The following is a 14,588-nucleotide window of genomic DNA, read 5'->3' as shown; positions in this document are numbered from 1 at the left end:
CAGTGATTATTATATACTTGTATTAACTTTCAATGTCTGCTTAGTTTAAATTATTCTGGAATTTCCAATATTAGCTCTTGTACTGGAGCTGCTAGTTTCCAAATAAACACTTTTCTTAAATTCAGGCTGGTATGGGAATAATACCATATTTTTGAGTTGATTACTTGAAATAATTATAGGTTTTGATCTCATGACATTTCCCTATTTTACTGATTTAAAGTGCATCTGATTTAAATTAATTTCTTATGCTGATGAATACTCTCTGTTACCAAAGAAATACTTTTTTGTTTTAGAATGTCAATTCAGAGAAAATTGGAATTGCAATCTATTTCATCAAATTTATTGAGGAAGTGTGATATTTTTTGAAGTTGTCTGTAATAGCCAAACTAATCAAAAATATTTTATTTCTACTGTCAGCTGGTCAGCTCCTGTCAAACTGTCCAACCCATCTCAGCATGGAAAATGGATGTTAAATGATGATGATGTCAAATGAAAGATATTAATACGCTTTCTAAAACTTGCATCACATTTCTTACTTATACCACTGAACAGAAAATCTCTAAAAGTATTCTGAAAAATTGCAGTTTATTCCCTTATTATTGCTTGGTTATTTTGTATTTATCCAATTAGGTGTATTGATTTAACTAAAGGGCCATGAGTTTGATTCCTTCTCTATTGTACTTTTGATTATTTGTGTAAAAGTTTATGGTAAACATGGTTGTATTAGACTTTCTCAATGTATATACTCAGTGTGATGATATAATATATATATACAACCATGCTACATGGCAGTGAAACATGGGCTGTAACTGCTGAGGACATACGTAAGCTCGCAAGGAATGAAGCCAGTATGCTCCGTTGGATGTGTAATGTCAATGTGAATACCCGTCAGAGTGTAAGTATCTTGAGAGAAAAGCTGAACATTAGAAGCATCAGTTGTGGCGTGCAAGAGAGACGATTGCGCTGGTATGGACATGTGGTGAGAATGGAGGAGGATAGCTGCGTGAAAAAGTGCCACACCCTAACAGTTGAGGGAACCCGTGGAAGAGGTAGGCCCAGGAAGACCTGGGCTGAGGTGGTGAGGCAAGACCTTCGTACATTGGGCCTCACCGAGGCGATGACTACGGACCGAGACCTTTGGAAATGGGCTGTGCGTGAGAAGACCCGGCAAGCCAAGTAAGATCGTTGCCAGTGCCCCTGGACTGGTTCTTGTGCGGGTGGCACATGAGATGCACCATTTTGAGCGTGGCCGTTGCCAGTACCGCCTGACTGGCTCCTGTAGGATTTTCGAGCGAGATCGTTGCCAGTGCCCCTGGACTGGCTTGTGCGGGTGGCACATAAAAGACACCATTTCGAGCGTGGCCGTTTTCGTGCGGGTGACACGTAAAAGCACCCACTACACTCTCTGAGTGGTTGGCGTTAGGAAGGGCATCCAGCTGTAGAAACTCTGCCAAATCAGACTGGAGCCTGGTGTTGCCATCCGGTTTCACCAGTCCTCAGTCAAATCGTCCAACCCATGCTAGCATGGAAAGCGGACGTTAAACGATGATGATGATGATGATGATATATCATTGCACTCCATCGGTTATGACTATGAGGGTTCTAGTTGATCCGATCAACGGAACAGCCTGCTCATGAAATTAATGAAATTAACGTGCAAGTAGTTGAGCAATCCACAGACATGTGTAACCTTAACATAGTTCTTGGGGAGATTCAGCATGACACAGTGTGACAAGGCTGGCCCTTTGAAATACAGGTACAACAGAAACAGGAAGAAAAAGTGAGAGTAAGTTGTGGTGAAAGAGTACAGCAGGGCTCGCCTCCCCCCCCCTTGTTGAGTTTTAGGTGTTTTTGCTCAATAAACACTCAATGCCTGATCTGGGAATCGAAACTGCGATTCTACTACTCCGAGTCCGCTGCCCTTATAACTGGGCCATTACGCCTCCACTATACATATACATATATATATATATATATATATATATATATATATATATATATACACATACATACATACATACATACATACATACATACATACATACATATATATATATATATATATATATATATATATATATATATATATATATATATATACATATATATATATATATATATATATATATATATTGGTTATATGTTAGATATACTGATGTAGGATTTCAGCTGTATTGTGAATGATTTATTGAAAAAGAGCCAAAATTCGATTTTTTTTTTCTTTTTGTTTTCTTGTTTAAAGTTTTTCTCTTACACTAGGAGTCATTATCATATGAGCAGTCATCCATTTCTGTGAAATCAGTCGTGTCTAGTTATGGAGAAATATTACCTTGCTTGGGAACAGGTGGAGATTGGCAACAGGAAGGGCATCTGGCCCTTGAAAGTGCCTCAATAAACCCTCTCTGATGCATGCAAGCATGGAAAAATTGGACCTTAAAATGATGATAATAATCACACACACACACATATATATATATATATATATATATATATGTATATATAATCACATGCACTTAATTTCTGTAATAAGTTGAGTTCAGATATTCTAAAGCCTTACATTTTAGTTCAAAGATTAGCTGTTAATTCTAAACTGTCGAGAGGGTAAATTAAAAATCCTTGATTTAGGCTTATAATTAGTCACTCTCATCAGCTGATGTACCTGTGCTAGACATTTCAGTTTCATTGAGAATAGTTGATCTTGTTCTCCCCCACTTCTTACGCACACCACCTTAGGGCATATCATAGGAAACATGTACATCTATTCTTGGAGCTTACAAAATTATTACAGCAAGGTGGGAGGGGATTAAGTGTCAAGATGTTTTCCTTCTAATCTCCTCTCACCTTTTATTTTACAGTTTTCTTATTTACTGTTCAATAATATTTTCTTGTTGGCTTTCTACATTAACTTCCCGTCCTCTTTCTCTCTCTCTCTCTCTCTCTCTTTTTTCTTATCTCTAAATATGTATTATCTCATATTTTTTTCCCTTCTCACAGCTGCTTTACCATCTTCTTGACTTTTAATATCTAGAACTCTTGATCCTAGTAAACTTGTTCTCATTGTTTCTACCCTGGTTGTAAATAGAACCAGAGCTACTGTGACCTAGAAATTTACATGGAGTTTTTTTTTGTTTTTGTTTAGTCCTTTTTTTTTAATATATTTTCTTTTTCATTCCCCACCTTTTTATACATTGAACAACTGTAACACTACTTTTTATGTTGAAATGATGTGTGTGTGTGTAACTGCATAAAAAAAGAAAAAGAAAAGAATGTGAGACTCAAAATACTTAAGACTTGAAACAATGAAACTGGGGTATATTTTCTTAATTTCGTTTTGTTCTGATGATTTCTTTTTTTTTGTGTGTTTGTTACTTTGTTAGCCAGCGAAGTTCAGGTTACTGTTATAATATAGTTACACTAGTTGCCCTCTACTAGCTTTCTCTTTCCCTTGTTCTCTGTTCTACACAGACAGAGCATGTCTCTTATTTACCTTAAGGCACTGTTGAATGTTGCAGTCTTTATTAGCTTGTACCCCACCCTTGCCACACACATACACACACACACTTCATTTCTTGATTATTTTCACCCTCTGCCCTTACCTCCTGGGCATCGTTTAATACATATAATGGGTTTGTAACACAAGAATTGATTTGGCTATCAATGAATTTAGCAGTTTTATTGAACAATAGTTTTATTCATTCCCTTTTTTGATGACTCATTTAAATAATTTTTTTTTTTTTTTGATATTTAAATTTAATCTAAAACCTGAACAGATAAGGGGAAAGAAAAAGAATTGCAATTTCAGTTTTTAGTCAGGATAAATATTATTAATCAAAATAATGATCCCAAAGAATATAAACATTTTTGCCAATTTAACAAAATGCTCATCAATTACTCCATGCCGGAGACATTGCAAGCATTAATGGATATTAAGAGTAAAGGATTTTTCTGCAAACACTATGCTGAGAATGGGATATGAACTATTGATCTCTTTGGGTAGTCCACAAGTTTCTTAACATCTTCCATAGTTTTGGCTTTCTGTTGCTTGTAATAGTAAACATTGTGACTTCATTTTTCTGAGTGGCAGAAATAGTAGGGCTTTCATACCATCTGACTATTTTTGAAGTTGTGTCCAGCCAAGACTAACCTGACTTTTCAACTCTATCTGGGATTAATAGACATAAGTCATGTTCTGGAGTTTGAGCCATGTAAATGTGAATATGTCATGTGCTATGTGACCATAATTGAAATTGTTGTTGTAGATTTCATTTTTAGTTTGGTCTTTTCAAATTTATTTTTAATAACATGGTTTAGATGATTTTAAAGCCTGAGTCATTTGCAAGAAATTTTTTGATCAAATATTTTAGTACCTGATGATGCTCTTCCATTATGCTAGCTATTCAGCTAGCTGGGATGGTATATGTTTTCAAATAAGTGGACTTAATTACCATTTTTGAGGGCACAGTATAGAATATCAGTTGTAGGTTTTTATTTTATGGATTAGTAGTAGTCAAGCACTTTAAGCACTTAGCAGTCTTTCTTTTCAGAAAATAATTTTGGACTCCAGGTGAATACACTCAGTATATCTATCATTGAACTTAAGATATTGTTGTATTGATTTTTAAGGTTCGTTGGAGATTTGCTTGGCATAAAGGCTCTCTCTCTCACACATACACACACTAGACACACACCACATGCACACAAAAGAAAAGTAGAAATGAGATTGTGATAATCATGTTTTCTCAAATATATTAGTGATACAAGTGTTTTGTCATAGTTACAAATTGGGAATCAAAACAGAGATAACTGTAAGAATAAAAGTTAGTAAATTCAAGCATTAATTTTATTTATTTCTCTTTCTGATATTCCAACAACTCTGCGACATCTTAATCCTTTTGTGGCCATACATCTAATAAATACATTCTCTCTTTGTAGTGTTAATTTTAAAAAGCATCAAGAATTTTTGAGATATTTATTAAAATCATTGTAATTATTAAACTGGTATTTGAAACATTACTGAACCAAAAGTTTCCTAGATAAGATTATGAAGGACATTTTTAATTTAAATATGAACAGCCTAAAATGAAAGGGTTTTATCAAAACAAAAAGATGGTTACAGATGGGTAGGTGTTAAAAGTGTTAAAGGAGGCAAGCAAGTAAGTTGACAGAAATAGTAGAATGCGGTCCTAACTGGTTTGTGGTATTCAGTTTTGTTTTCAGTCAGTGAAAATAAGTATATTACAATGGTTTGATTCAGTCAGCTATACACTTCTATAGCAATTGGCTTTGTGCCTAGTGGAAGAACCTTATCTTATAAATAAACAATGAAATTTGCTCTACTGAATTCCTGAAGATATATCTCTTAATTTAAACTTTCTTTTTTTTTCTTTCTTTTAAATCTGTCTACCCTATTGTATATCTAATGATTAATCTTTCTTTAATCTAAGATTTTCTTTAAATTCCAAATATACTCAATACCACTAGCAAGTTGCTTTCAAATGTCATTCATATCTAGTTAAGTTCTTTGGGTTTTCTTACTTTGCCTCCCCCATTCTTTCTGTCTTTCTTTCTTCCTGCCTCTGTCTCTCTCTCTCTCTCTCTCTCTCTCTCTCTCTCTCTCTCTCTCTCTCTCTCTTCTCTTTCATGCACAGATGCATACTCTCCCTCTCTGTGGGTCTGTCTGTCTTGAATATTCATTTTAGAAGTGTGGGGACTGGATTTATAAAGATATAATTAAAGGATTATGTTATCTGATAGATAATAGACACTGTGTGTATGTACACTGTATCAATTCTTTAACAATAGTTTTATACAGCTAGTATAATGTCTATAATCCTTTACAGTAGTATTTTTGAATGGAAACACACACACACACACACACACACATACATGGATATATGCATATGTATGTATATATATATATCTGTATATATATGTGTGTGCGTATATATATGTATATATATATATGTGTGTGCGTGCGTGCGTGTGTGTGTGTGTGTGTTCATACAAACATACATGTGTACGTTTGTATGGTAGCTCATGCATAATGACTATTATGCATTTCATTCAATATATTTACTTAGATATTTGCTGTTTTATATCCCCCCCCCCCTTAGCTTCATAAAAGAGCTAGTTCTTTAAACTTATATGTTTATATATTGTTGGAATGAAGTCTTTTTCTAGTCAGAAACTCTTCCAGTTGTTAATCACTCAACCACAAAATATAAGTGATACCTGTTAGCTGGGCAGAAATTCTCTGACCATTATAATATTCATGTTGTAACCTGCTTTACATATTTAGTGTGTCTGACATATAATTCAACATGATTGAGCCACATCTTGAGCTCCCAAAAGTGGCTGAGATCATCTGTCAGGTGCCATGTTAAATTGCTCAAAGGTTCTCTTTGTCTACACTCTGTATAACCTCAATCTAATGACTAAAGCTATTTTTTAAAAGAAAAAGAACCTTTTAGTTGTTTTTGCAGTTTAAAGATCGAAGTTAATTATGTTGTTCAATGTGGGCTGCTGCAATGATAAAAGATGTTACTGATTTTCTAAGATAAAATAATCTTATGTTCTTTTCAGTCAGTGTTAATAATTCTGAATATTATTTTTTTTCTTGCAGAAACAGAAGACAACTGTTGAAATTCTTGAAGAACTTGATAAGGTAGTTCTATGTTTTTTAATTGTTTTTCCTTTTTTTTCTTTTTTTTTTCAAATTTTTATTTTTTAATAATCTCAAATTCATTAAATGTTTAAATGTCTCAAATTAGTTGTTGATGTTGAGATTATAATTTTTCCAATGATTAGCTTCATCTTTAAAGTTGAAACAATTTATTTTCCTATTTGCATATATGCTACACTCAATCAATTTGATATCTGATTGTCATTAGGTGCACGCCTGATCAAACCAATTTTGTGCTTCATGAAAAAGTGGACAGGTAAAATGAAGTCTCTTTTAGGGAATGTGCATGTCAACATAAATAACTGTTGGAGAGTTCACAAATGCCTCAGTGATGTACCTCTCTGTAAAGGATCAATAGACAACAAAGAATAGAATGTTACAGATTCAGCATGCTCTCTCTGACTGTCTGAAAATGTTATTCTCTGATTAATCAGTTTTGAATTTTCTATGTTTATTGCAGAATATGGCAACAATGTAGTAATAATCGCATATGTGTGTGTATGTGTGTCTGCATATACATATATATCTTCTATGTTAGAAATTAAGTGATAAATGTGTCCATGGTCATGTGAGAGATTACAATTCATGTGATGTGATGTGATGTGCGTGTGTGTGCTTATGCAAATATAGGTGAGATGTGGACTCCATAAGCTGCATCACAGTTTCTCTATCTTGAAGGGCAGTAACTCCAAATAAAAACTGATAGAGTAGGGAGTCCCTTTAGTCCTTCTCACAAGGGTCAATCCTCCTAGTGCTAGTGGCTTCGTAACAGGTACCTACTACACTCTGTAAAGTGGTTGGTGTTAGGAAAGGCAGCCAACCATAAGGAATATACTAAAATGCATTGCATGAGCAAGTTGTGTAGTTAGCCTTTTGTTGGTTATAGCAGACAACACTTGCTCAAGGTGCCACACATTGGGACTGAACCTGAAAATATATTGTTGGAAAGCAATCTTCTCTGTAGCAAATTTATAGTATTGATATTATCAAGTATGAGCATAGCCATTGAGAACATGGCAAGAACTTGACAGCTGAATCATTAGCATACAACTGATATGTTTGAAAGAAGTCGTTGTCGTCGTCGTTTAACGTCCGCTTTCCATGCTAGCATGGGTTGGACGATTTGACTGAGGACTGGTGAAACCAGATGGCTACACCAGGCTCCAATCTGATTTGGCAGAGTTTCTACAGCTGGATGCCCTTCCTAAAGCCAACCACTCAGAGAGTGTAGTGGGTGCTTTTACGTGTCACCCGCACGAAGGCCAGTCAGGCGGCACTGGCAACGGCCACGCTCATCTCGCTTGAAAATCCTACGACAACCCCACACAAGAGCCAGTCCAGGGGCACCGGCAACGATCCCACTCGAAAGATTTCATGTGTCGCCCGCACATGAGTCAGTTCAGAGTCACTGGCAACGATTTCGCTCGAAAATCCTACGACAACCCCACACAAGAGCCAGTCCAGGGGCACCGGCAACGATCTCGCTCGAAGAAATTTCATGTGTCACCTGCACAAGAGCCAGTCTAGGGGCACTGGCAACAATCTCGCTCGAAAAACCTCATGTGTCACCCGCACAAGAGCCAGCTCAGGGGCACTGGCAACGATCTCGCTCGAAAAACCTCATGTGTCACCCGCACAAGAGCCAGCCCAGGGCCACCGGAAACGATCTCGCTCGAAAGAATTCATGTGTCGCCCGCACATGAGCCAGTCCAGGGGCACTGGCAATGATCCCGCTCGAAAGATTTCATGTGTCGCCTGCACATGAGCCAGTCCAGGGGCACTGGCAACGATCCCGCTCGAAAGATTTCATGTGTCGCCTGCACATGAGCCAGTCCAGGAGCACTGGCAATGATCTCGCTCGAAAATCCTATGACGGCCCCGATCTCGCTCGAAACATTTCATGTGTCACCCACACAAGAGCCAGTCCAGGGGCACTGGCAACAATCTCGCTCGAAAGATATCATATGTCGCCCGCACATGAGCCAGTCCAGGGGCACTGGCAACGATCCCGCTCGAAAGATTTCATGTGTCGCCCGCACATGAACCAGTCCAGGGGCACTGGCAACGATCTCGCTCGAAAATCCTACGACGATCCCACGCAAGAGCCAGTTCAGGGGCACTGGCAACGAACTCACTTGAAAAATTTCATGTGTCACCTGCACAAGAGCCAGTCCAGGGGCACTGGCAATGATCTTGCTTGAAAAAACCTCATGTGTCACCCGCACAAGAGCCAGCACAGGGGCACCGGCAATGATCTCGCTTGAAAGATTTCATGTGTCGCCCGCACATCAGCCAGTCCAGGTGCACTGGCAACGATTCTGCTCGAAAGATTTCATGTGTCGCCCGCACATGAGCCAGTCCAGGGGCACTGGCAACGATCCCGCTCGAAAGATTTCATGTGTCGCCCGCACATGAGCCAGTCCAGGGGCACCGGCAACGATCTCGCTCGAAAACCTCATGTGTCAGCCGCACAAGAGCCAGCTCAGGGGCACCGGCAACGATCTCGCTCGAAAGATTTCATGTGTCGCCCGCACATGAGCCAGTCCAGGGGCACTGGCAACGATCTCGCTCGAAAATCCTACGACGGCCCCGCACAAGAGCCAGTTCAGGGGCACGGCAACGATCTATTTCTATTTCACTTGCCTCAACAGGTCTTCGCAGGTGGGGTTTAGTGTCCAATTTAATTTAACTCGATTTCGATTTCACTTGCCTCAATAGGCCTACGCAGTGGAGTTTAGTGTCCAATGAAGGAAGGAAGGTACGCATAAGTGGACTGGCTGGACCTTAGATTTAGGTCTCACTTGGCTTGCCGGGTCTTCTCGCGCACAGTATATTTCCAAAGGTCTCGGTCAGAAGTCATCGCCTCGGTGAGGCCCAATGTTGGAAGGTTGTGCCTTACCACCTCATCCCAGGTCTTCCTGGGCCTACCTCTTCCACAGGTTCCCTCAACTGCTAAGGTGTGGCACTTTTTCACACAGCTATCCTCATCCATTCTCGCTACATGACCATACCAGTGCAGTCATCTCTCTTGCACACCACAACTGATGCTTTGTAAGTTCAACTTTTCTCTCAAGGTACTGATACTCTGTCTAGTATGCACACTGACATTACACATCCATCGGAGCATACTGGCTTCATTCCTTGCGAGCCTACGCATGTCCTCAGCAGTCACAGCCCATGTTTCACTGCCATGAAGCATGGCTGTTCGTACACATGCGTCATACAATCTGCCTTTTACTCTGAGAGAGAGACCCTTTGTCGCCAGCAGAGGTAAGAGCTCTCTGAACTTTGCCCAGGCTATTCTAATTCTAGCAGCTACGCTTTCAGCTCACCCACCTCCACTGCTAATTTGGTCACCAAGATAGCGGAGGCTATCAACCACTTCTAGTTTTTCTCCCTGGAATGTGGCAGAAGTTGTTTTCTGCACATTCCCAGTATTTATAGCTCCAGAACATCTGCTGCAAACAAAAACTAACTTCCTAGTTAACCTTCCTTTGATATTGCTGCACCTCTTATGTGTCCATAGCTTGCTCCGGGTGCATCTTATAGAGTTACTTCCCACTCCTTTTCTACAAATCGAGCAGGGCCATCTACCCGAAGGGGTTTGTGTTTTGTCTGCCTTCCTACTTATGAGGACTTTGGTTTTAGCTAGGTTGACTCTAAGGCCCTTCGATTCTAGTCTTTGCTTCCATACCTGAAGCTTTTCCTCTGATTGTGATAGTGACTCAGCAATTAGTGCAAGGTCATCAGCATAGAGGAGCTCCCAGGGGCATCCTGTCTTGAATTCCTCTGTTATAGCCTGGAGAACTATGATAAATAGGAGGGGGCTGAGGACAGAACCTTGGTGGACCCCTACCTCCACCCGGAATTCTTCACTGTACTCTCTGCCAACCCTCACCTTACTGACAGAGTTTCTGTACATGGCTCGCACAGCTCTCACTAACCATTCTTCTATCCCTAGTTTCCTCATTGACCACCAAATGAGAGATCAGGGGACCCTGTCAAAGGCTTTCTCCATATCTACGAAAGCCAGGAACAGAGGTTTATCCTTGGCTAGATATTTCTCCTGAAGCTGTCTTACCAGAAATATAGCATCAGTGGTGCTTTTCCCAGGCACGAACCCAAACTGCATCTCATCTAAACTGACTCGCTCCCTAAGCAGTTGAGCTATGACCCTCTCCGTGACTTTCATTACCTGATCTAAAAGCTTGATACCTCTGTAATTATTTGTATCTAAAGCGTCACCTTTACCTTTGTAGCAGTTGACTATGGTGCTGCTACACCAGTCTTTGGGTATGACTCCTTCGTGTATCACCTGGTTCGTAATATGGGTGACTAGGCTATAGCCGACACTGCCAGATATTTTGAGCATCTCTGCAGTGATTCCTGATGGGCCGGGGGCTTTCCTTGTCTTCATACTCTTAATTGCTTTATCTACCATGGTACTGTCAACTCTGATAGCTGGTCCCTCTGTTGGGTCGACATACGGCAGACTCTCTTTCTCCCATTCATTCTCTTTATTAAGCAATCTATCATAGTGGCTTCTCCAGATCTCTTTCTTTGCAGCTTCATTTAGAGCAAGCGTACCATCATCCATGCGAACACATTTCTCTCCTACTACATCACTATTCTCTCTCCTACACTGTCTTGCGACATGAAATACCTTAAGTCTTTGGTCCTCACGGCGCAGAACATTGGCAAATCTTTTCTTATCTGCTTCCCCTCTGGCTAAATAAACCTGTCGCCTAGCTTCCCTTCTGGCAGATTGGTACAATTCCCTGCTACCACCGTTCTTCCAGTCCTTCCAAGCCTGTTTCTTTTGTCTAATAGCCCTGTCTACCTCCTTGTTCCACCACCACGTTATTTTGGGTCGAGAAGGGACCTTGCACCAACCACAGATCTCGTCGGTGGCCCTCAGCAGGTTGTCCCGTAGAAACGTCCAGTTGTCCTCTACATTGTGTGAAGCTACATCCCCCTCTATTTCGTCGAAGGCTTTGAGTAATAAGTCTCTATATCTCTGTCCATTCGCAGGATCTTTGAGCTTCCATACCCTTCTCCTCCAAGCTGGTCGTCTTCTGGGCAGCCACTTAGCTCTGATCCTAAAGTCACTAACTACTAGTCTATGTTGTGGGGTACATTCTTCGCCTGGGAATGTTTTGGCATTTCTGAGCAGCCGTCTTTCCCTTTTCCTGGCGAGGATGTAGTCAATTTGGCTTGTGTGCCTGCCAGAACGGTAGGTGACTAGGTGACTGGTAGGTTTCCTGAAGTTAGTATTACAGACCATAAGGTCATTTGCATCACAGAACTCCAGCAGCCTGGTTCCCTCCTCATTGCGGGAACCAAAACCATAGCCTCCATGTACGTCATAGAAGCCCCCTGAATGTTGTCCAACATGTCCATTGAAGTCACCAGCCACAAAGAGAAGGTCCCTGTCATTCGTCGATGAGGTAGTCTGCAGAAGGGTGTCATAAAATTGGTCTTTCTGTTCGTCGGGTAGCCCGGGCTGAGGGGCATAGGCCGAGATAATGGTTGCTAAACCATGGTGTAGGACTAATCTAATCTTAAGTATTCTATCGCATACTCTAACCACCTCGATTACCTTATCTACCCATTTCTCTGCAAGAAGTATACCCACACCCCCGACCCCGTCTGTGTTTCCTGCCCAGAAAATCTTGTACCTGTGTTCTTTGCCTGTGAGGAGCCTAGCGGAACAACCTCTCCACCTTACTTCTTGGAGGCTGCAGATATCGACACGTCTCTGTTCAAGCATCTCAACAATCTCACCAGATCTACCTTTCAGTGTGCCGACGTTAAGAGTGCCAACCCTGAGGGTGTGGGGGGTATGGACTCGTGAAACCTTGGGGCGGGGAATGGCGTCATGTACCTGAAAAGAAAGCTCGCATTTTGCTGAGAACAACAATCAGTAGCATTCCTTTCAGCCAGCATCCACTATACTATAGTATTATGCACCATATGATCTCTACCTTACATGAACTCTTAAAGTTTTACACATAAAAGCTGACTTTCATTCAGTATCTGAAAATGTAGGTTTAAACAGGCTGAAGAGACAAGTTTTTGTTTACCAGTACAATGGAATCTTGGTTTATGAACATCTCTCATCATGGACAAATCTGTAAGTGTACAATTTTTTGAACAACTGGTGCCTCAAGTAATGAACATGCATGCTGGCAACAATGGTTGACGACAAGCTGGGATTATCAGCTGGAGAGCATTAGTTGCTGTTTAGTTTTCATTCAATGCAATTCCTACTCAAATTTGCCATGCTTTCTCTTGAATTTCCTATGAGAAAAATAGTTCTGGTTTACAAACATTTCAGGTGATGAGCAGCCTTCAGGAATGATGAAATTTGTAAACCCAGGTTCTACTATATTGCTTGTTGTAGTATGGAAAAGGTGAACCTGCTTATAATGACTTGCAATGTAAATGAATGATAGTTTCCTGGATTTAAGAAATAATGAATTCTAAAATGAAAATTTAAAGGGATATTGCAAAACCATTATTGTAGACTATTTCTCATGATGTCCCCATTAAGATTTTTCAACTCTCTAGATCTGAAGTATTTGGATTATATATATATATATATATATATATATATATATATATATATATATATATATATATATATAGACACGCACGCACGCACGCACACACGCACACACACACACACACACACACACCTAATTCAATTTGTTTTAGTTCATACAGCTGATATGAATAACCAGCACCAGATAAATTACCTCTTCCTAGATTGGTAGAACTCTGTTCCAGGGTAAATTTATCATTCAGCCACTTAACTGCTAAAACTGAAACCTTATAAGTCCCAGGAGGCTTTATACACATCAGTATTTTATTTTATTAATGTTTATGGGACAATATTTGAGTGGTTACTTTGAAAGTAGTAGAAGTCTGGCCTGTAATATTCCTTGCTCTTTATATATATTTCATGTCTGTCTCTCATCTGGATGAATGAAAGTAGAGTTAGTCTTAATAAAAGAAAAAGAAAAAAATCTGAAATCATTGACTTAGGATTTTGTCAGGACTGATTTTATTTTTTTTTTCATCTCATTGTGAAATGCTAGAGTCAACCCTTTCAAAACTATTTCTAACCAAAGACACTGCCTTTGTTTCATTTAATTTTGAAAACAAATGAAGCATTTAGTAAAATCTTTATCATCATTGTTGTTTGATGTCCGCTTTCCATGCTGGCGTGAGTTGAATGGTTTGACTGGCAAGCTGGGAGGCTTGTCATTTGTAAGCTGGTGATTGGAACATAAACTAACTTGAAATTTTGACAGGAAACTTTAATTTAGATCATTCTAAAACAGGAAATTTGTATTATAGATCCAAGGCAGTCTTGGGTAGGTTGGAATTAAAAAGGTTGACTGTACTACTTGCATACTACTCTGAAAAAAATTGGCTTTGTGTTCAAGCAAGAAATTTCATATTTACATCAATATACACACTTGAAACAATATTAGATTATAATAATTATGTATATTACATTTGTATATACTTTATAAATGTTATGCACATTGTTATTTTAAACTAATACTGTTTCGGTATTTACGGTACAAAAATTAGACTAAATTTAAGCTCACAATTTTGTTTGTTTATTTTGAACTTTTTGCTATCAACCTATCTGTTTTTTAATATAGAACTGTCTATTTTAAAATGCTCAGTGTTTAAATTAAAATATATTGTCATACTTTTATGCAAAAACCTTTCTGTATGATCATGAACACAAGCAGCTGAAATATGGTTCCTCTGAAGGGTCTCTGAAGCAACGTTACTTGACAGGGCACATAGCTTGGAGATCAGGAAATCTCCTCTGGTCAAGCTGTTACTTTTCTGTATTGAGGGATCACAGCTCAGGTGCATGTGATTA

The 14,588-nt window shown here is 39.3% G+C and overlaps 1 protein-coding gene across 7 annotated transcripts in view; it reads left to right on the top strand.

Moving 5' to 3' along the window:
* Positions 1-14,588, top strand: part of LOC106874860 (endoplasmic reticulum junction formation protein lunapark-B) — a 101,302-nt gene that overhangs the window by 43,577 nt on the left and 43,137 nt on the right. For all 7 annotated transcript variants that reach the window (XM_089351259.1, XM_089351258.1, XM_089351257.1 and 4 more), the window contains exon 2: positions 6,623-6,664. In XM_089351259.1, the coding sequence (XP_089207385.1) occupies positions 6,623-6,664 (42 nt within the window). The remainder of the gene's footprint in view (positions 1-6,622; positions 6,665-14,588) is intronic.

The sequence above is a fragment of the Octopus bimaculoides genome, chromosome 4, assembly GCF_046866305.1.
Source record: "Octopus bimaculoides isolate indiv1 chromosome 4, ASM4686630v1, whole genome shotgun sequence".
In the NCBI taxonomy this organism is placed as follows: domain Eukaryota; kingdom Metazoa; phylum Mollusca; class Cephalopoda; order Octopoda; family Octopodidae; genus Octopus; species Octopus bimaculoides.
This window is presented reverse-complemented; position numbering and strand designations above follow the sequence as displayed.